We start from the raw sequence: 22,194 nt of genomic DNA, 5'->3' as shown, positions 1-22,194 counted from the left end.
CACAAATATCTCTTGGACTTAAATGCTTAATTCTAGAAAACTCTAAGATATTTATAATTGTAGAAAACTCTAGAATTCGAGCGGGGCTTGGATGATTGCTAAGCACACCACGACTGGTTAGTTGTATTAGTGACCCATTTCTAAGTGTATCTCGCTTTTAAGCGCATCCTGCTTTTAGTGCTAAGCGCGCTCCACTCCGAGGCTGACTTTTGTTAAACGTACCCGTGTGCGCGGAATTAGCCTCCATTGGTGGCAATTTTGAACGGCTCGTGACAATCCTCCCCCACCTATGCTCGCGGCGTCCTCGTCCCGTTCTCGTGCTTATACCTTTGGACATGTTCTGCGAATTTTCATAAGTCGTCTTCACATTCCCATATTGCTTCACTCTCGGGGAGATTCCTCCATTTCACCAAGTACTCGTTGTACGCCAGTATGCCCCTTCATCGAATGATTCGATCAGCGAGGATGTATTCCATGTCCTTATCGAATGTGATAACAATAGCGGTTGGGGCATGTCTTGACTCTCCATGGGTTGCTTTTTTCTACATCTGCATGGTATGACTTGAGAATACTCACGTGGAAGACCGAATGAATCTTAAATCTTAGCAAAAGTTAGAGTTGGTACAAGACTTTGCCGACACGTCGTACTACTTCGAAAGGCCCTTCATATCGCTTCACTAACCCTTTGTGGACTTTCCTCAAAGTCTTGAATTGTTGGGGTAGGAGCTTCACCATCACTCGATCGCCTTCCTTGTATTTGACGTGTCATCTCCTTGAATCAGCCCATTTCTTTATCTTGCTGTGGCTTTGTTGAGGTAGGCTCACATAATATTCGCTTCCTTGTGCCATTCGCGAGCGAGCTTGTGGGCTGATGTGCTTTTTCCTCCATATGTCGAGGCTATGTCGTTGGGCGTCATAGGTTGGAATATCATGATGATCTCAAACGAACTCTTACTTGTAGCCTCGCTTCGTTGAAGATTATATGAGAATTGGCAACATCTAACAGCTTGACCTAATCTCGCTAGTGAACGATTACATAATGCCTAAGATACATCTCGAGGAGGCTATTGATGCACTCGGTCTGTCCATCAGCTTGAGGGTGGATGCTTGTCGAGAACTTCAGATCGGTTCCCAACATCTTGAAGAGTTCCTTCCAAAATTGGTTGGTGAATCATGAGTCTCAATTGCTCACGATGCTCTTCAGAACTCCCCATAACTTCACGATGTGTTTGATGAATAAGCGGGTGGCTTTGTCCACTTTGCAATCGATAGGTAAGGCAATGAAAGTCGCGCACTTACTATAGCACTCAACCACGACCATGATGCTTCCTCACCCTTCAAACTTGGGTAAGGTCAAGAAAATCCATAGTCACTCTCTCATGGCCTTGATGTTATTGGCAGGGGCTCCAATAATCTTACCAGAAGTTGGTGATCCGTCTTGTCTTGTTGGCACACAAGATAAGTCCGCAAATAGGCCTCGATGTCGTCTCTCATGTGTGGTCAAAAGTATGAGGCTTGGACGAGTGTGGTCATGTGCTCTACTCCTGGGTGGCCAGGCCACTTCGAATTCTAGCACTCCTTGATCACTTCTTTCCATAGATTTCCCCACTTAGGCACGAAATGTCGATTTCATTTGGTGAGGGGAATGCCTTCTTCTTGCCAAAATCGCATTCTCTTGCCTTCGAGAACCTTTCCTAACAAGTCTTTTGCTAGTGGATCTTGTTGGAGACCTTCTTTGATACATGCGACAAGGTTAGACTTCGCTTGGCTCATGCTAAGTGTTGCTAACTTTGCTTTGCGACTTAGAGCGTCCGCAATGATGTTGGCTTTTCCAGGCTTGTACTCGAGTCAATAATCGAATTCCGCAAGGAAATCTTGTCACCTTGCTTGCTTGGGGCTCAACTTCTTTTGCGTTTAGAAGTAACTCCTACCTACATTATTCGTTAAGATCACAAAGTGTAAGACAAGCAAGTAGTGTCGCCACACATATAGGCAACAAATGATGGCGGTCATCTTTTTCTCTTGCACGGTGTAGCAGAGTTCTGTGTCATTAAGTTTTCGACTCTCAAATGCTATTGGGTGGCTTTCTTGCATAAAGACTCCATCAATGGCAAAGTCAGAGGCATCTGTTTGGACTTCAAAGGGATTGGTATGGTCCGGAACAACGAGGATCGGTTCCTCAGAGATTGCCTTCTTCAACTTTTTGAATGCGTGTTGGTACTCTTCGGACCAATGCAATGCTCGATTCTTTTTTAGTACGCCAATCAAGGGTGCCGCTTTTGCCGAATATATCCTTTGATGAAGCGGCAGTAATAATTCACTAATCCGTGGAAGGACCGGAGTTCGGATACTTTGATGGGAGGTTCCCATTCAAGGATGACCTTCACCTTCGAGTTCTTTATCATCAATTTTCTGTCCGCAATTTTATAACTGAAGAACTCTACCTCTCCTTGAGCAAACAAGCATTTTGTTCGGCGGGAACCATGCACGTCATACTCCTATTGATGATGCTTAAGGTGTTTGTGGCTGGTAGCGGCAAGGCATGAACTTGGTTGAAGAACTTCATGTTGAGGACCATCTTGAAGTCATTCATGGACATAATGGAGAAATCGAGCTTTCTGCTCCATGTTCCAAGAGTTACGTGCACGCCTTGTGCGGTGCCTCCAATGGGCTTGGCTGATGAGTTTACCGCCTTCATAATGCCTCATTCCTTGGTCATCTTGAGGCCTAGGCGTTTGGCCTCATCTTAAAAACTGAAGTTGTGTGTCGCTCTGGTGTCAAGCAAGGCACGAACAACTTGACCATTGATGAATGCACTCACGTACATGAACTTTTTTTTCGTAAGTGCTGGTGGGTGACTCTTGGGTGTGCAAGGAGTTGGAGGGTACCCATGCTCTATTGGGGTTCTTACGTCGAAGGTGTGGAGTTGCCCTTTAGTTGGGCTGCTAAAACATTAAGCGACTTATTCTCCAGATAGTACCCAATGAGGGTCATTGCATATGAACCATAAGCTTCAAGGCTTGGGCAGTTGTTGTTTCTCTGATTTACCTTGCCCGCTCTTGCCACTTGAAGGCTTTTTCTGTCCTCAATCCTTCCGAGTGTGGCCTTTGTCCTTTTGGCCCTCTCCTCCACCTTTTCCTTGGTTAAACCTCTTGTCCTTGGGTTAGGCGGAATAGTTGACAAATGATTTTACAATGGCGATGGTGCCATCGAGAGTTTGTACGTCATGCCTATCAAGTTTCTTCTTAGCCTAATCCTTGAGGCCATCTTGGAAGTAGAAGAGAGAGTCTTTATCGAGCATGTCAAAGATCTCAATTATTAAGGGTAGTGAAGTCGTTGATGTAGTCGCGGACGCTGCCCATTTATTTGAGTTGACAAAGGCATGCTTGCACTTTCTTCTCTGCATTGCTTGGGGCAAAATGCTTACGTAGTTTCCATTGGAACTCAGCCCACATGTTGATGGCGCAAATGTCCTTACCCATCTCACAATGCTTCTGCCGCCACCATAGTTATAGCGCGCCTCGTAAGAATGTAGGCGCGGTGCTTACCTTCGATGCCTTATCATGAACACCCATGGCATCGAAGTATTGCTCTAGCCCAAAGAGGAAGTTGTCTATGACGGTTGCGTTGTGTGCAGCATCGTAGGTGTCGGACTTTGACACATTAATACGGTGTGCATCACTCATGCTTGTGGAAGCCGGGCTACATGTGTGTTTGCATTGTGTCAAGCCTAGTCCGAGCGGACTTCATCGACCTTTGCACAAACCGTTTGTAGCTCACTTTGCACGAAGCTACGCAAACTGAGTAGCTCATTATATAATGCCCAAAACTCCCCTCGGAGAGAGTTAGCTTCGTCTTGCATGAGGGCCTTAGTGGCTACCATGAACTCACCATACTCACCCTTGAGACCATCGACTCTTAGCTCCAAAGCATCAAGAGTGTCATGTACAGCGGACATCGAAGTTTCAAGCGTGGCGACGCGAGGCTCTAAGGCGCTACGGAAACAGCCTTGGACTTACCGCGGGACTTAGCCTGTGCGCGTCCCTCCTCACGGCCACGAGTTTGCTCAAGGGACTCCACGCCGACTACACCCTTTTTGTGTAGTGTTGGGAGGGTTGGCCATTGCTCGTTGAGCTAGCTTGCGTGGGTGCAAACCTTAGCCCTGATACCACTTGTCACGTGATGAGTTTCGTTGCTCAGCAACCTGTGCAGCACTTAGACAACTTCCAGCACACAAGTCGCTAAGTAAGCCTTTTTGAACTTCTCAACTAGCTAAGCGAGAATGCTTTGAGAAAATGTTAAAGAGAAGAGAGCAATATGATCAAAATATATTTTATTACACACTAAAGAATAAATTACAAGAAAGATAGAGAACTTGTGTGTGTGCTAGAGTGTTTGTGTGTGTTGGAGTGTTTGTGTGTGTGTGGTGTGGTTGTTGAGCAAATGAGGGGGCTCACCCCTATTTATAGGCTTGAGTGCTAGGTTCTTAAAGTTTCCTAGCAACTTCTACAAATATCTCTGGGACTTAAATGTTAACATATATGTTTCCATAATATTGATTTTAATGATAACAAACAAGATTAATAATGATTAATCTTTTAAGCTCAAATTATTTAATATTCTTTTTAAATAAATCATTATTTTCACATTATAAATGTTTTGTATTTAATGGAAAAATGATTTTATGAAATTGATTGTTTTTATTCTTTTTAAATAAATCATTATTTTCACATTATAAATATTTCGTATTTAATGGAAAAATGATTTTATGAAATTGATTGTTTTTCAAAGTTTATGGTTTAATTGAAAGCATTTTGAAAACTTTGAAATAAACAAGTATTGCTTGAAATTTTGGTGAAGGACTTATTTGAAAAGTGTCATAGCATTTTGGGCTATAACATAATTTCAGAAAGTTTTGGGATTAACAAAGCATTACTTAGAAATTCTGAAATTGGACATATTTGTAAAGTTTCATAACGTTTTGGGCTATAGTACAGTTTTGTAAAGTTCTGGGGTCAAACTATAATTTTAGAAAATAGTGCACTGTAGCAATCACTGTAGCAAACGGCTAACCGTTTATTTAAAAACGGCTAACCGATAATTTCCAGAAAGTATGTTCTGCAAAGTATTGTTAAAATGATGATTCTGGAAACTAATGGTGAACCGTTTACTGAAAACGGTTAACCGATTATTTCCAGATTGCTAACCTTGAACCGTTTAGTAAGAACGGTTAAACCAAATTTATTTTGTAGGTCTCTGGAAATTAACGGCGAAAGGGTAAGCCTAAACGGCTAACCGTTTATTTGAAAATTGGCCCAACGGTAACTTTGACCGGCCTAAACGGTTAATTGTTAATGGTTAACGGCGAACCGTTTTCGAGCAGACAGTCTATAACGGCTAGTTTTTCAGCTCCAACTATAAATAAGCTCAATCCAATTCAAACAAGTAGATTTAAAACGATCATCATTGAACAAAATATAGAGAATACAACTTTCATTGAGCTTTAAATCTTTGTATTCATCTCATTCATTCACACATTGAGCTTTCACTTGTGATCAAACACATTGTGTGAGAGAGATTCATTTGTAATCTTTTTTGTAAAATCAAGTTAAAAGATTGTAAGTGTTGGGATACACTTGGGTTAAGAGATTTGGGATAATCTCTTGTTGTAAAGGTCCATTGACACATTGGAAGTCAATTGTAAGCGTTTGAAGCCTTGGGAGGCTAGCTTAGTGAAATCCTCAAGCCCGGTGTGCTTGGAGGCGTGGACGTAGGCGGGGATAGCTGAACCACGTAAAAATCCTTGTGTTCGTTTTCTCTTCCCTTACTCTTTTAATATTGTGCTTGATTGAATTTATTGTTTTCGAATTTATTAAGGCATTAGATTAAATTGTTGTGTGGTTTGCCTAGGATAATTTTTAAAATCCCAATTCACCCCCCTCTTGAGTTGCCTAGTTAGTATTTCATTAAATACTCAATTCTATAAAACTCTAGGATATTTACAATTGTAGAAAACTCTAGAATTCGCACGGTTGGCTAGTTGTGTTGGCGGCCCACTTCTAAATGCATCTCACTTCTAAGTGCATCCCACCCTTAGTGCTAAGCGCAACCCACTTCTAAGCGCACTCCACTCCAAGGCGAACTTTTTCTAAACGTACCCGTGCACATGGAATTAGCCTCCGTTAGTGACAAATATGAGCAACCCGTGACATTAATGTGCGTTTTAGATTAATGTTGGACAGTTGTAACTTTTTAAAAGCTACAATATTAAAGTTTTTAGTATACACTAGCTGTTGTATCTCGAAAGATATGTTGAAATGATTTTTCACTTGCATCATAAAAAATCTATTATATCTTTAATAATTTTATTTTCACTTGCATCATAAAAAATCTATTATATCTTTAATAATTTTGTCAAAATTATTATTTAAAATTTATATTTATTACAAATTATTAACTTTTGTTTCATAGTTACAACTTTTTTTCTACAGCAGCTGTAGTTTAAAAGTTACAACACCTTAATCTCAAATATAAAAATTAAACTTGAAATTGTAACGGAAATTACGCAGAGTCCAACAATTAAGATACAACACCTCAATCCCAAACATGGTCTTATTTATCAGTAGTCATAATGAAAATTCTAGAGTCAAAATTAATGACGGATTTTCTCATAAAAATTAAGCATGAAATTGTAATGGAAATTATGCAGAGTCGACAAATTTGGAATCATTCTTAGAGTTCTAATTCACAAAGGAGGGGTTGGAGTCAAAATCCCATCCCCAAGAATTATTTTTTTGCCCCCAACCAAATTCCCTAATTTCTATTTTATCCCTGATTTAAATAATAATAATAATAAAAATATAAAAAATGATGAAAATCAAAGTAGTAGCGGTCATCACATCAAACCAATTGCAACAACAGCCATCGCATCGCCAACTATAACCAGATTTGACCTAATGATGATGATGATGATGTCAAAGATTATGATAATTTTGTTGTTGTCGTTGATGATGATTTTCATTATTATTAATTTATTTTTGAAATGGATTATTGTTATTATTGTTGTTGTGTTATTATTATTATTATTATTAGTAGTAGTAGTATTAGTAGTAATATTGGTAATAGTAGTATTAGCGGTAGTAGTACTAATATATAGTATGTTAGTGATAAAAAAAATTATAACTAATTAATATTAATGCTAATAACAATAATAATTATTAATAATAATTTTTTGAATAATAATAATCACAGTTATTAAAATACAAAATGATAATTACAACAATAGTTAATTAACGACTTTTTAATAACTTGTAACAATTTACCTCATTCTAATTATGATTTTTATAGCTAAAGTAAACAATTTATTCTGATTCATATTCTCAATTCCAATTCTAACCCATTCTAATTATTTATTAGTAAATGTACTATAAGGGAGTAGGGGATGAAATCGAACGAGTTCTAAATTCCTAAATTGACATTCAAAATGATAAATAAATTGACATTTTATTTATCTAAACAAATTGACATTTTATTTATCTAAATAAAATGACATTTTATTTATCTAAATAAAATGACATTTTATTTATCTAAATAAAATGTCAATTTGTTTAGATAAATAAAATGTCAATTTATTTTCTTTCTATATCTAAATATCATGTAAAAAAGTATTGATAATTGAAATAAATTGGTATTTATCTTGATAGGGATGGAAACCAAGGGAGGATTCAGAACTTTTTATTACTTTGATGTAATTTGTAAAATTATTATCAATGTATATATGAATGTTATTGCATATAAAAAGGTAAAAAATCACATATCAAACAATGTGACATCAAAATTCTTATCAATATATATATTTAATAAGAAACTGATAACGATATAACAAATAAGTTTATAATACAAATTATTAAAATTGTACCGTACAAAAATTGTTTTTGAAAACCTTTTTAATTTTATTGATTGAGAACATAAAATCTTTAAGTAATTTGATATAATTGAAAGAAAATGAGCAAGAATGATTGTAAATGAAATAAAGCATCAAATTATGAAAATGTTAATTGTTATTGCATGTTATTTTTTTAATTGTCCATAGTAAAACCTCTTTATAGTCATAATATTAGATTAAACTAATTTAATTACTATGATGAGGTTATAACTTTCTAGAGGTAGTTACAGAATTATTATTTTGAATTAATTATACTTCGTGCAAGTGATATAGAGGTAAAGTATGCACTACATTAATAATTAAGTAATGGATCATATCAAATCTAATGTATAAATATTGATAAAAGAAATAAGTGCAATTTAAGAAATTGATACATGTATCTATGTAGTGTCAGGAATACGCAAAATAATCTTTAAAGTTTAAGGATTCGTTTGGTATGCCTTTTCAAATAGAGTTTATTTAAATACAGTTTTTGTTAATAAAGCTTTTACCATAAAAATTTTAATTGTTTGGTTGTCAATGAGAACTTTTATTAAAAATTATAAAATTATTTTAATAGGCAAGTTATTTAAAATTATGCTATGAAAGAAATGAAATAAGATTATGAAATAAGTAAAGGATATTTAGATATTTTAACATTTTAAAAAAGTTTTACAACCTCTACTCATAAAGCTCAAAATTTGAGTGTTTACTAATAGAGGCAAAATAACTAATTTAATCTTCAAAAGCTCTATTAAAAAATAATCTAACGACAACGAAAAATTTGAAAAGAGCTTATTAAATTAAATAAGTACTTATAGTGCTTACATAAGTCATAAAAAAAAAGTACTCATAGGAAGCCTGAGCTTTTTAATTTATGATTAAAAAATAAATTAAATTTAAATAAAAAAGAAAAAAACTCAAAATATTAAACTAATATGTGTTTTTATATTAGTATTTGTGATTTATTATGTTATGGTAGTAATATTTTGTGTATTAGACTATCATTTTATTATGTATAGGATAATTATATTTAATTTAAATATTTTTTATTAAAAATTATTTTATAATTAATAGAGAAGCCCAGGCCCGGCCTTGAAGGGCCTCGACTTATTATCAATATATGGGCTTGGGCCGCTTTTTCCAAACCCAGGCCCAAGTATTAGCCAATGAGATTTTGTTTCTTATCTTGTTTCTCAACCATACAACGTGGCTTTGGCTTTGGTTTACTTTCTTTCTTTTCTTGCTTTGTCATGACATTCATTTTTTCTAAAGCAACACAAGCTTCAATTAAGCTAAAAGAAATAGATGGCTGCAGCACCTTGCTTGCACTATGGGACACCTGCCTCCATCAAAATCCAACAGAAGCAGCAACCAACACGAAACTGGATGATGATGCAAGGATTGAGAAGGAGAAATGGTAAGGCATCTAAAAGAGTTGGAGTGACCAATTGTAGTGGTAATAGTGGCATTGAAATAGGGGACTTCATTGGAGGGGATCTGCTAAAACCTGATCTGGGGCGTTGGCTTTCAGATGTGGAGAAGCACAAAGCCATTGCCATTTATACACCACATGAGGGTGGATATGAGGGCCGTTATCTTAATCGTCTCAGATACCTGGGCTACTACTTCCTTGACCTTAGTGCTCGCGGCCTTGGTGATCCTGAAACTACTCTCACTAAAGTTTACCCTGTTTGCCCTGTAAGTTGACCGTGCACAATGCATGTATTGCATAAGTAAATATGACAATCATCAAAACTCAAAAGCATATGGCAGCTCTGCTCATATTTTCATACAGCTGTTTCTGTCTAATTTAGGCTCATGTAGGAAAGCAACCAATAGCTAGGTGGTATTTCCCACCTGAAGTCGATTACAGGCTTGCTGCATTGCCCCCAAGTGCAAAAGGGCTTGTAGTCTGGATAATTGAAGCCAAGGTACATTGCCATAAGGATTCATCGAAGTTCCTTTAGCCATTATGATAAAAAGAACACACACACACACACAACAAATAAGAAGCATACCATTTTAGTTTCGTCAACTGTTAAATGTTAATCATACCTTTGCACAGGTTCTGTCAAAGTCAGAGTTGCAGTTCCTTGCTTTGCTTCCTACACTCCGGCCAAAAGTCAGAGTCATTGCAGAGTGTGGAAACTGGTAAGTCTGTTGGTAAGAGTTTTTGTTCTGCATTTGGTCCAACTTAACATGACCGGATGTCTGTTAACAAGTAAATGCATATACAGGAGGAAGTTCATGTGGAAGCCTCTCAAAGAAATTGCAGGACTGACTCAAGAAGGCGCAGCTTGACCACCAAAAAGAAAAAGCAAGACATTTGTACTGCCCAAAAAGAAGAAAGCAAATGATAAACTAGAACCTGAACTTGTAAAGTATTAGAGTTATTGCACTAAAAGTTTTGATCCAAATCACCATATGTTACATCACTAACTCTTGCTTTTCCCCTTCCATTGGTTACACATGAGTAACCTTCCCATTTTCAGCCACGGTCTTAATTATTTGACAGAATTGGCATGTGCTCACAGTTCCAAATGAGAAAAACTTGCAACCGACTCTCGATCACATCACCGCCCCCGTGGCTAAGGAAAGAAAGGGAAAGGAGATCAAGGAACAATTTTTGAGACTTTACTGCAGCACTAGCACATATTGAAATAACATAACATGATAATGAAAATCAAAGAATTACCGAATTGCTTACAATAAATAGCCTCAGCAGCTATAACCACTTAACAATCTCACTATCATGAAGTCTGTGCCAAAAGCGTGCTAGAAAGAAAATAGAAACACAAAATGACTTCACATAGCAAAATGGGGAAACACCAACTCAAATACTATACAACAAACATAGCGCGAAGGGTGTCATATCTTGTTCGAATTTCACTTCCTACAATCTACGGTTGAAGTTCCATAAGCCTTATACAAGACCTCTGGTTACCTAAAACCTCAAGGAAATTTACAGAACTTTGGAATAACTAAATAAATTAAAAAAATAGGAAACAGAAGAAACTAGATTTTTCTCTTCCCGCGCCTTCCACCATCTAAATCAATAAGCCTTGATGATGACTGTACTGGTAATGGTGTTGATAGACCAATAGACTCTGGAATGTCAAGATTGACACTCATAGATTGGTTTGCCATTGCACGCTTGATGTCAAGCTCATGAAATTGTTGAACTTCAAGTTTCACTTTGCTAATCTGCTCAGAGAAATATACAAGATGAACAATTGATTAGAAGGCTTAATTATGTCTACCTGGTTCTGACCATATAGCCAAAAATATAATAAACATATAAATAAGTATAAAACAAAGAGCCCTTACTAATTCAATGTGATGAATAGAAGAATATGCATCAGCAAGCCTCTTTTGCAGCTCATCCAGCTTTTTTCTTCGATATTCATCATTCTCCATTTCATTTCCTCTCTCACCTAACTGTTGATAAAGAGCTACAAGCCAAAATGTTGTGTAGCTTGGATGAGAAAAGCTTACCAATCTGATAATTCTAAAAGAACTGGATGAATGAAACAAAGATGTGACAAGGACTTCAACGAGTGGGTGATGACTTAGAAGGAGTTCTAGTTTCTAAATTTAATGGTAATTACACAAGGGATTACATAATGAAAATTGTCAAAGGGAAAACAAATGACAGCCAAACGATCTTATAACAAGACATTTTTCTTCAATAACAGTAATGGATAATGCTCTAATCCATTTTCATCATTTGGAGAAATACCGGTCCATTTGAAGCAAATTAGAAATTGAACTCCAATAAATGCATGGCTGAATCAACTAGTCAAATGCAGCTTAGTAAAATAAATAAATAAAAAAAGTCATTAAACAGATTATACAGAACTTTTATCAGAAGAACAAACAGAATTTCCAAATAGTAATTATTATCAATATTTGTGTAATATTGTTTTGCTTCAAAAACCAACAACCAAGTACATGAGGAAGCAATAGTTGCTAAGAGTTCTTCCCCTTAAAAAAATGTGATTGTATCATTATAATACAATCTATAACATATGAATGGCAAAATATACTAGAATATTAGTGAGCACAGAGACCAACTATATTTCCATTGTGAAGAATGCGAAAGGTTATTGGGAACCAGATATACCTGTCAAAACAGAGAGTGCCCAGATCTGAGTCGGAATATCATAAAGCTTCTTTGCCAGTGTAAGAGAGGATCTTAAGATCTCTCTGGCTTGTACAGTGTCATGCAGAGCAAGTGCCAAGTTTCCAAGGATTGTCAAATACTGTGAAACAAGTTGAAGGTTTCCCATATGATTATGAGCAATCTGCAAGCCTTTGGCAAGTCGATTTCTGCATCAGATTTATTGTTTCAGCATACTTAATAGAGAAAGAAAGCAAGATTAGAATATTTTTTTTTTTTAGATTCATTCTTCAATTAATGGTGTCTAGTATATCAACATGGATTTGGAAAAATATAAGATAATACCATTGTAATTTACATAAAATTTAAAGGTTAGATTCATAAGAATCCATTTTATTCCGCCAACCATGTCATATATGGGCACAAATTCATACCCGGGACAAAAAGGCAAAAGGATAGAAACACAACAGGTGTCTTCAATGGACTACAGACCATGTTAGAATATGGTATGGTAAATGAAGTCCTTTGCAAATGGCCATGGAGAACAAAATGGATTGAATTATTTCAACATGAAATGTAAACTTCTCTCTAGTTTTTACCATAATGATCCAATTGCAGCAGAAGGTAACAAGAATTCAAAAAATCTACCTTGCTTCTTGAAAATCTTGCTGCCTCATCAATAAAAGGCCATACGCAAAATGGAGACTTGCTTCCTCTCGAACTCCATTAATGGTATCCTTCATTTGGTAAACTGGTCCAATCAAATCAATTGCCTGCATAAAACACTTTTCAGTGATACAATATAAACTGCTCAACAAAATTGGTATTACCATATACTAAATTACTAACTCACTATATGGATACAAATGTAAAAAACCTGTAAGCAGAAGAAATTTGAACCTGTGAAGATGATTCAGCATCACCAATACAGAAGTAAGAAACAGCAGCATAAGCATGGCACATTGCTTGCATTGATTTGCTCTCTGTTATCTGAGCAAGTAACAAGCATTTTCTTTTCAATTTCAAACTAATAAAAAATATTATTTTTTAAATGAAAATTGATATATATATATGTAGACAGATAAATGGCATTTGTTAAGTCCACATAAAAACAAAGTATGCGCAGCCATGTGCACCATAAGAATTTTTCCCCACATCAATCACTCAGAATTATTAAAAATTGTTAGAAAATTAAAAAAAATATGTGCTGTAATTATATATTAGCTGTAAATTAGTCATTAGTTGTAACATAGCTATTTAGGTGCAAATCTATGTATTTTAGGAAAATCTACCTAGAAATTATTCTTTCCTTAAATCAGTGATTTAGTTTGCTGATTTAATGATTTTATATGTGCTGTAAATCTCTATAAAAGAACAATCTCAATGACAGAATGATTAATTCTGTGCAAACCTATTTTTCAAGTTGGTATCAGAGCAGGAAGAATATCTTGCCGGAATTCCTTTTTTCTTCCTTTTGATCCCTGCACCCTAAAACCATGTTTGACTCTTCATCCAATTCTAGTACTGTCCCTCAATCCTCCATGAACAATCCTAGTGGCACGGATGTTTCAAAAATCAGTGCTACCTCCTCAGAATCTCATTCTGTACAAATCACCACAATTCGTTGAATGGTGACAATTTTCTGAGATGGTCTCAGTTAGTTAGGATGTATATTAGAGGGCGTGGAAAAATGGGCTATTTGACGGGTGAAAAGAAGGCTCCTGCAGTGGATGATCCGGCCTATGTTACATGGGATGCAAAGAATTCCATGGTGATGACGTGGCTTGTGAATTCAATGGAAGAAGATATTAGCTCTAATTATATGTGCTATCCAACGGCACAAGAGCTTTGGGAGAATGTAAATCAGATGTATTCTGATCTCGGAAATCAATCACAGATTTTTGAGTTGATCCTCAAACTCGGAGAGATGCGACAAGGGGAGCACAACGTCACAAAATATTTTAATTCCTTAAAGCGGATTTGGCAAGACCTTGACCTTTTCAACACCTATGAGTGGAAATCTCCTGAGGATGCTCAACAACATCACAAAAAGACTGTAGAGGATGGCCGCATTTTTAAGTTTTTGGCTGGACTGAATGTCGAGTTTGATGAGGTGAGGGGGAGAATTATTGGAAGACAGCCCCTACCTTCAATTGGTGACGTTTTTTCAGAGGTCATAAGAGAGGAGAGTCGGAGGAATGTGATGCTTGGCAAGAAGGGAACTGGGGTTGCTGAAGGTTCTGCCCTAGTCTCCATGACTGGAAGCAAGGCTCCTATTTTGAAACGCAAATCTGATGAAAAGCAGCAAGTTTGGTGTGATTTTTGTAATAAGCCTCGCCATACCTATGAGACCTGCTGGAAAATTCATGGGAAAGCTGGCCGAGCCAACCCTACTGCCAATGAGGTTGAGACCAGCCCCTTCACCAAAGAGCAGATGGAGCATCTTCTTGCACTGTTAAAATTTAATTCGGTACCCAATGTTCCTAGTGTTTCTGTGGCACACACAGGTAATAAATTCTATGCTCTATCTTGTCAATTTAAATTTGCTCCATGGATAATAGATTCAGGAGCATCCGACCATATGACCAATTCCTTACATTTGTTTGAGACTTTTTCACCATGCCCCGAAAATAAAAAGGTTAGGATAGCCGATGGTAATTTCTCACCAATTGTAGGAAAAGACCTTATAAAATTTTCTGAGAGAGTAGATCTTATATCTGTTCTCTATGTTCCTAAACTTGCTTGTAATCTCTTGTCAGTTAGCAAACTATCTAGAGACTCTAACTGTTCTGTTATTTTCTATGAATCCTATTGCATTTTTCAGGACCAGAGCTCGGGGAAGACGATTGGCAATGCTAGGATGATTAATGGTCTCTATTATTTCGAGGATAAATTTCTTAGTAATAAAATAGTTCAAGGGCTAAGTAGTATTAGTTCTTTATCTGCTCGTGATCAAATACTGGTTTGGCATTGTCGTTTAGGCCACCCAAGTTTTCCTTATTTAAAACATTTATTTCCAGTGCTATTTAAAGGGATTGATCCTTCATCATTTCAATGTGAGAGTTGTTTAATGGCAAAAAGTCAAAGAAAATCTTATATTCCAAAACCTTATCATGCTTCAAGATCGTTTTATTTATTCCACAGTGATGTTTGGGGTCCTTCAAAAGTGACCACAATTTCTGGAAAAAAAAGGTTTATGACCTTTATTGACGATCATACACGTCTGTGTTGGGTTTACTTAATGAGAGAAAAATCCGATGTAGAACAGATTTTTAAAGAATTTTATAGGATGATTGAAACTCAGTTTCAAACAAAAATTAATATTTTGAGATCTGACACTAGAACAGAGTATTTTAATAAAGTTTTGGAAACTTTTTTAAATGAACAAGGAATTTTACACCAATCCTCTTGTTCCGACACACCTGAACAAAATGGCATTGCTGAGCGTAAGAACAAGCACTTGTTAGAAGTAGCTAGAGCCATGATATTTTATATGAATGTTCCAAAGTATCTATGGGGTGATGCTATACAGACAGCTTCGTATCTTATTAACAGGATGCCTACCAAAGTTTTATAATATATCACCCCGTTGGATTGCTTAAAAAAGGTATTCCCAGAATCTAGAATCAATTCTGACTTACCTTTGAAAATATTTGGCTGCACAACATATGTGCACACTCCAAAGAGGCTAAGGTCTAAATTAGATCCAAGAGCTGAAAAATGTGTTTTTATAGGGTATGCACCCAATAAAAAAGGTTACAAATGCTTTAATCCCCTTACAAAACGCTTTTTTGTCACTATGGATGTTTATTTCATGGAAAATACATCATACTTTACCAAAAATTTACTTCGGGGGAAGAAGATAGTTGAACCAAATTTTTGGGAAATTGCTGAACCCTTACTTAGCACACTACTTGATACCTTTTTTGAAAAAGAAACCTTGGAAACTAGGCCTAAAGAAACCGAATCTGACATTGGTCTGACAGAAAAAGAAATACTACGAATGGAAAAAAATAGAAACAATGGTCATTATCCTAGCACGTGGTCAACCGGAAGCCCTAAGCAATGGTCATCCAAATGCCTCAGGTAATCCTTCTTTTGTTCCTTCCTCTTCCTTTCCTATTACTGACTTAAACTTACCATTACGATAAGATTCTAGGGAAGAGAACTCTGCACCTGAATCTATTTTGGAACTAGCCCCTGTTATCCTTGAACAGAATCTTGATCTTGACCTCCCCATTGCCCTTAGAAAAGGAACCCGAACCTGTACCAAACATCCTATTGCCAAATATATTTCCTATCAAAACCTTTCTGACAATTATAGAGCTTTCACTACAAACATTTCAAAACTTGTTGTGCCTAGAAATATTCAGGAAGCACTTGGTGATTCAAATTGGAGGTTAGCTGTGTTTGAAGAGATGAATGCTTTGAAGAAAGGTGTGGAAATGGTAGAGTGTGCAGATTGAAGAAGTCCTTGTATGGACTTAAACAGTCACCAAGAGCTTGGTTTGAGCGCTTTGGCAAGGTGATAAAGCGCTATGCATTTATTCAAAGTCAAGTTGATCATACAATGTTTTACAAGCATTCAAATGATGGTAAAATAGCTATCTTGATAGTATACGTGGATGATATCGTGTTAACTGGGGATGATTGTGATGAGCTAGCAAAGTTAAAAAAGAAACTGGCTGAGGAGTTTGAGATTAAAGATCTCGGGGCATTAAAATACTTTCTTGGGATGGAGTTTGCTAGATCTAGAGAAGGCATTTTTGCAAATCAGAAGAAGTATGTTATCGACTTGTTAAACGAGACAGGTATGCTAGGGTGTAAACCTGCTGAAACCCCTATAGAACCTAATGTGAAATTGCAACCAGCAGAAGCTGAGAATGTGAAGAATATGGAGCATTATCAGAGACTTGTTGGGAGATTGATTTATCTATCCCATACACGCCCAAATATATCCTTCTCTGTTAGTATGGTTAGCCAGTTTATGCATGCCCCAGGACCGGCACACTTTGAAGCTGTCTACAGAATTTTAAGGTATCTAAAAGGGACACCGGGCAAAGGACTTCTGTGGGCTGGAAGCATAGTAGACCGAAGATCCACTTCTAGATACTGTTCATTTGTAGGTGGTAACTTGGTTACATGGAGAAGCAAGAAACAGAATGTGGTCGCTAGGAGCAGTGCTGAGGCTGAATTTAGAGCTGTAGCCCATGGTATTTGTGAGATCATGTGGATTAGGAGGCTGTTGCAAGAGTTAAAAGCGACAAAATCATCTCCTATGAAGTTGTACTGTGACAACAAGGCAGCAATCTCAATAGCACACAATCCAGTCCTTCATGACAGCACAAAACATGTGGAGGTTCACAAGCATTTCATCAAGGAGAAGATAGATAATGGATTGGTTCATATGGAGCACATTCCTACTGGAGAACAAGTGGCTGATGTCTTTACCAAAGGACTACACACAAAACAGTTCAATTTTCTAGTTGGCAAGCTGGCTATGGAGGATATCTTCAAACCAGCTTGAGGGGGAGTGTTAGATAATTAGAAAAAATATGTGCTGTAATTATATATTAGCTGTAAATTAGTCATTAGCTGTAACGTAGCTATTTAGGTGCAAATCTATGTATTTTAGGAAAATCTACCTAGAAATTATTCTTTCCTTAAATCAGTGATTTAGTTTCCTGATTTAATGATTTTATGTGTGCTGTAAATCTCTATAAAAGAACAATCTCAATGACAGAATGATTAATTCTGTGCAAACCTATTTTTCAAGTAAAATACTAAACAGAACTTACAAGTAATATAGAATATTTTCCAAGCTAAGAGTCACAGATTAAACAATTAACCTTTGCTGCTTCAACATAATGAAAAGCCGCTTCACTATAACAGCCAACAGAATGAGCATACTGTCCCCTTAGCATCTCAATCATGCTCTCACACGCCTGCAAAATAGTTGGAAATCGAATGAACCAATTTTTCATCTGCACCAATGCCTGCAAACACAGAAATACTAATTAGTAACTTCAAATTTTTGAATAGACAATAGATAAGATGGGTGTGCAAGAAGATGAAGGAACCAACAATGGGGAAAAATCTATTTAAACCAATAGCATTAGTAATCAAACAGAAAGGATGTCAGATGGAAAACGTAGAGATAAGTCTATGACATAAGAAAAAGTACTGAAAAGCGAGTTTGGATCTAATGAAGGATTAAATATTACAGAGGATCTTCATAGACTAGATGTGGCAGAATAAAGAACTCAATTTTCTTATTAATTTGTGCAGTATATTAATACAGGAATTATATAGGATTAGCAATGCTTACATAGGACTTCTTTTTATTTTCCCTTATTTCAGTTGTCATTTATTTTGTCTGTATAGGTTATTTACTTGAGCAGATTTGGTTTTACTTATTTGTGTTCAAGTGAGATTTCCATTTTCATATTGCTTGTAGACTTCTTTTCCTATTCTGTTTGGGATTATGGGAACCAATAATAGTGCCTTTCACTTTTCAATAAGACTTTGAGTAATGAATTAGTGAAATATTGAATGAAGATATTGACTTTCTCATATATTCTTCTGATTTTTCTCCTCGTTCTATCTGAATTTTTCCTTTGTTTCCAAATCTTTTGTCTATTGGTTCCTTAGGGAGGAATTTGATAACTTAGTAACTTATAAATGTTTGAGTTAGTATTCGTTTTCCTAAGTTGAGTTATCAAATTTGGGTGGGATTTAAGTTCCTTCCTAGGAGTAGATATTGGTCCTACAACAGAAGACCATAGTAGTCAGAAGATATGAAATCATCAACTGTTTGACAGAGGGAAGTTTCCAGAATGCATAAATGTGTTTTACATCTCCAGCTTCCGTCCATTTGGTCCCCAGCATATAGATGATTTTACTTGACTACTATGGATAATGAAGATTGGATCAAGAACAAGAAGTCTACGTAAAGGTTATCCACAAAAATAATAATAATAATTAAGGAGGTGCAAGTCATCCCAAAAGAAAGAGAAACAACGACACAAGATTGAGTGTGGCGATGATTGTGCCACACAAACTACCTCTTGTGCTTCAACAAATCCCGACCGTGTGAGCTCCACAGCCACTTTGTTCTCAAGGAACTGCATCAGTAGCATTAAATACACACCAGCCATCCAGATAGCTGAGTGTTGCAAATCTACTTCTGCTCAACAAAAATTCCAGAAAACTTTCAAAAAGAAATGATCTTAGAAAGTAAAAGAAAGATCGATGCAATATCATTAACGCATCATCAAAAAGCAAGTCTAATACCTCTAACACCATCAGTAATTCCAAGCTTCAAAAGCGCATCTGCAACAAGCATAACCAATCAGGGACCTTGGCAGAGAATTCAACTAATTCTAAACTGCGAATGCTAACTTATTTACAGTAGGAAACTCCTAATACATCAAGATGATTAAGGAGATGCAGGCTAAACAAAGACATATCATCTGCTATATTAGAAAATTGACAAAGCTATAGTTTGATGTATCCCAAGCAAGGAGTTGAAACTTTTCATATCCAAAACTATTACCAAATCACTGAGGGTGAGTTTGGGATTGAGGTTGGACAGCTGTAACTATGCTATAGCAGTAAAGTGTTTGGTAAACACTAACAGTTGTAGCTTGAAAAATATGTTGATATGATTTTTCACTTATATAATGGAAAATCTATTATATCTTTAATAAGTTTGTCAAAATTATTATTTAAAATTTACATTTACTATATATTATTAACTTTTGTTTCATAGTTACAACTTTTTTTCTACAGTAACTGCAGCTTAAAAGCTACAGTACCTCAATCTCAAATGCAGCCTAAGTATCTATGCAAGTTAAATAGCTGAGTCAGGGAAGATACTAAAATTTAAGGAAACTACGGTGATGCAACCAGCATCAACCTATGGTAACCTGAAAGGGGAAAGATAGAAAAGGAACAATCTTAGTCCAAAAAATTAACCTTGGATAGTCTGCATTCCAGATTGAATCCGCTGCATACATTCCTTAAAAAGTCCTTTTGGGCGCCCAAGTATGACTACCATAAGGTCCACCAGCGCATATACAGCACTTTTTGGCAGCCATTCCCCATCCATAGGAGATGGTGCCAGCACAAGTTTATCACCCCACGCCTGTCTAGCATTTCCAAAATACGAAGGCTCAAGAAATTCTTTTCCAGTTAAGCTTGAATCTTCCAGACTTCTAAGCCGCTGTTGAAGCTTTGCCTGTCTTCCAGCGAGGGCTGACCTCTCCCTGGAAGGGAGGTCAGGGCGGGAAAGACTCTGATTCAAGGCATCAAGTTCACTTGACAACTGCTGAATTTCCTGCATTTTCTGCTTGTCAGCCTTCATAGCAGCATCCAAATTATCAACATGATGCGCTGCATTCTTGTAATCACAGATGCGAAGTCGGTAGAATATGTGCAACAGCTCATTGTAAAACAGCAAACCAAGGCATTGTCCTCTCTGCAGATGTTATAAGTTCAAGTATACAGTAATAAGGTAATCAATCCATGACTATGCTTAAGCATGGGGCAATGAACTGCTGACTTACTCGATTTGGATCAATAGACTCCCAGACCCTGTCACATTGATTAATAGATCTCAAAACTGAATTCTCATCATCCCATTGCATAAGGTGCACATGAAGAATGGCAGTGGCAAAGAACATCTGATAAGCGAAAGCAATCAATTACTAGAGAGATAAGACGATCAAATTTTGTTTGTACAAATTAAGTTTTTACCAGAAAGAAACCTGCAAGTCGGGATAAGAAATTTCAGTGGCACAAACATAACCGGATTGTAAAGCAGAGATAGAACTCTGATAGTCTCCTTCAATAATAAAAGCATTTGCTAACTGGGAGTTGAAGTTGCAAGACCATAACTTGACAGCAACACTGAAAAGAAATTAGACATATTAAACTAAAAAGGAATTTAAAAAAAGAAAGAAATGAGTTGTTAATGAATCATACTCTTGTGAAGCTGAAGAAGTGAGGTCAAGAGCCTTGTAAAGAATGAGCTTTTGCGGAGGAATGGCACCCACAAGATGGTAACACTGGCTGAGCAAGCTGAAAGTTCTGCACTTCAACTCAAAGCAAGATGGGATGGCCTTGAGGAGCAACTGGGAACGCTCGAGATGGGACTTAGCGTGATTCACGTTGTGGGTATGTTTAAGGAGAAGAGTGGATATGCGAAGACGAGTCTTGACCTCAATGATGGGTAAGAAGGAGACATGGCTCTGGCAAATGGCTTCGAGGCATTTCACGGCCTTTCCAATTTCTCCTTTGTTCTCGTGGTAATCCGCTAGCCCCCATAGCCCCTCCGCAACCGCTTCCATCGTTTGAAACCTCCGACCGCCAGCGGGCAGACCCAATTGATTCGAACTCGGGTTATGTGTGCCAACTGTTCATATCACTTTGGATGTTATGTAATTTGTGCATCTCCAATTCTCCACTTTGTGAAGTGTTGTACCGTTATTTTCTTTTTATTGTATATTCTTATAATAAATACACTATAATTTTAAATTTAGAAAAATGATATTTAATCCGAAATTTCGTTAAACCAAATTTACCAAATATTTTTCTATCTGGCTGCCTAATTTTGGTTTGATTTCTAGAAAATTTTACTTTCAATAATAATGATAGATAGAATTTCGAATTAAATATCAATATTGTTAAACTTAACTTAAAAGTAGAAATAAAAATACGACATTTTAGATCGGATATAGATCCCTGAACTTTAATAAGTTTGAAAATAAACATTTAATTTGTTAATTTGTATGAAGCAAGTTCCGAAATTGTAAATTCGGTAATTAACATTGAAATCGCCCCATTTTGTTCCTATTTACGATTATATACAAATATTAGAACACATTCTACATAGATCCACAACAAGTCAACAAATTGCAATTTACAGATCGCCCCTCCTTCAAAACTAAAACCCTTTCAGTTCAGTTAGGGAAAACAGCCCTTAAAGCTCGGCACTCTTCTTCTTCGTCTCTCTAAAATTTTGAACTCATCGTCGTCACTGCTGTTTGAAGCTCGCTGCGGCTGGAAGCTAGGCCTCACCACTTTGTTGTTGCTCGCTGCAGTAAGATCCTCACCGCACGCCCGCACGAAGCTCGCCTTGCCTCCA

General features: G+C 36.7%; 2 protein-coding genes across 2 annotated transcripts; one reads left to right on the top strand and one right to left on the bottom strand.

Moving 5' to 3' along the window:
• The first annotated feature begins 9,170 nt into the window (after window positions 1–9,170).
• LOC102626230 (NAD(P)H-quinone oxidoreductase subunit N, chloroplastic) lies at window positions 9,171–10,364 on the top strand. Its single transcript, XM_006464904.4, has 4 exons — window positions 9,171–9,625; window positions 9,742–9,858; window positions 9,993–10,078; window positions 10,165–10,364. The coding sequence occupies exons 1-4, from the start codon at window positions 9,233–9,235 to the stop codon at window positions 10,226–10,228; spliced, it is 660 nt and encodes a 219-aa protein (XP_006464967.1). The 5' UTR covers window positions 9,171–9,232; the 3' UTR covers window positions 10,229–10,364.
• Window positions 10,365–10,582: 218 nt separating this feature from the next.
• On the bottom strand, window positions 10,583–21,531 carry LOC102626523 (sister chromatid cohesion protein SCC4). Its single transcript, XM_006464905.4, has 12 exons — window positions 21,033–21,531; window positions 20,816–20,957; window positions 20,615–20,731; window positions 20,025–20,526; window positions 19,341–19,379; window positions 19,112–19,233; window positions 17,897–18,043; window positions 12,948–13,037; window positions 12,696–12,820; window positions 12,051–12,256; window positions 11,255–11,379; window positions 10,583–11,131 (listed from the first exon to the last, which is right to left on the bottom strand). The coding sequence occupies exons 1-12, from the start codon at window positions 21,395–21,397 to the stop codon at window positions 10,943–10,945; spliced, it is 2,169 nt and encodes a 722-aa protein (XP_006464968.1). The 5' UTR covers window positions 21,398–21,531; the 3' UTR covers window positions 10,583–10,942.
• Between the last annotated feature and the right edge of the window lie 663 nt (window positions 21,532–22,194).

Source organism: Citrus sinensis, chromosome 7, assembly GCF_022201045.2.
Source record: "Citrus sinensis cultivar Valencia sweet orange chromosome 7, DVS_A1.0, whole genome shotgun sequence".
In the NCBI taxonomy this organism is placed as follows: Eukaryota; Viridiplantae; Streptophyta; class Magnoliopsida; order Sapindales; family Rutaceae; genus Citrus; species Citrus sinensis.
Note: the sequence above shows the minus strand (reverse complement) of the source record. Positions and strands in the feature narration are given on the sequence as shown.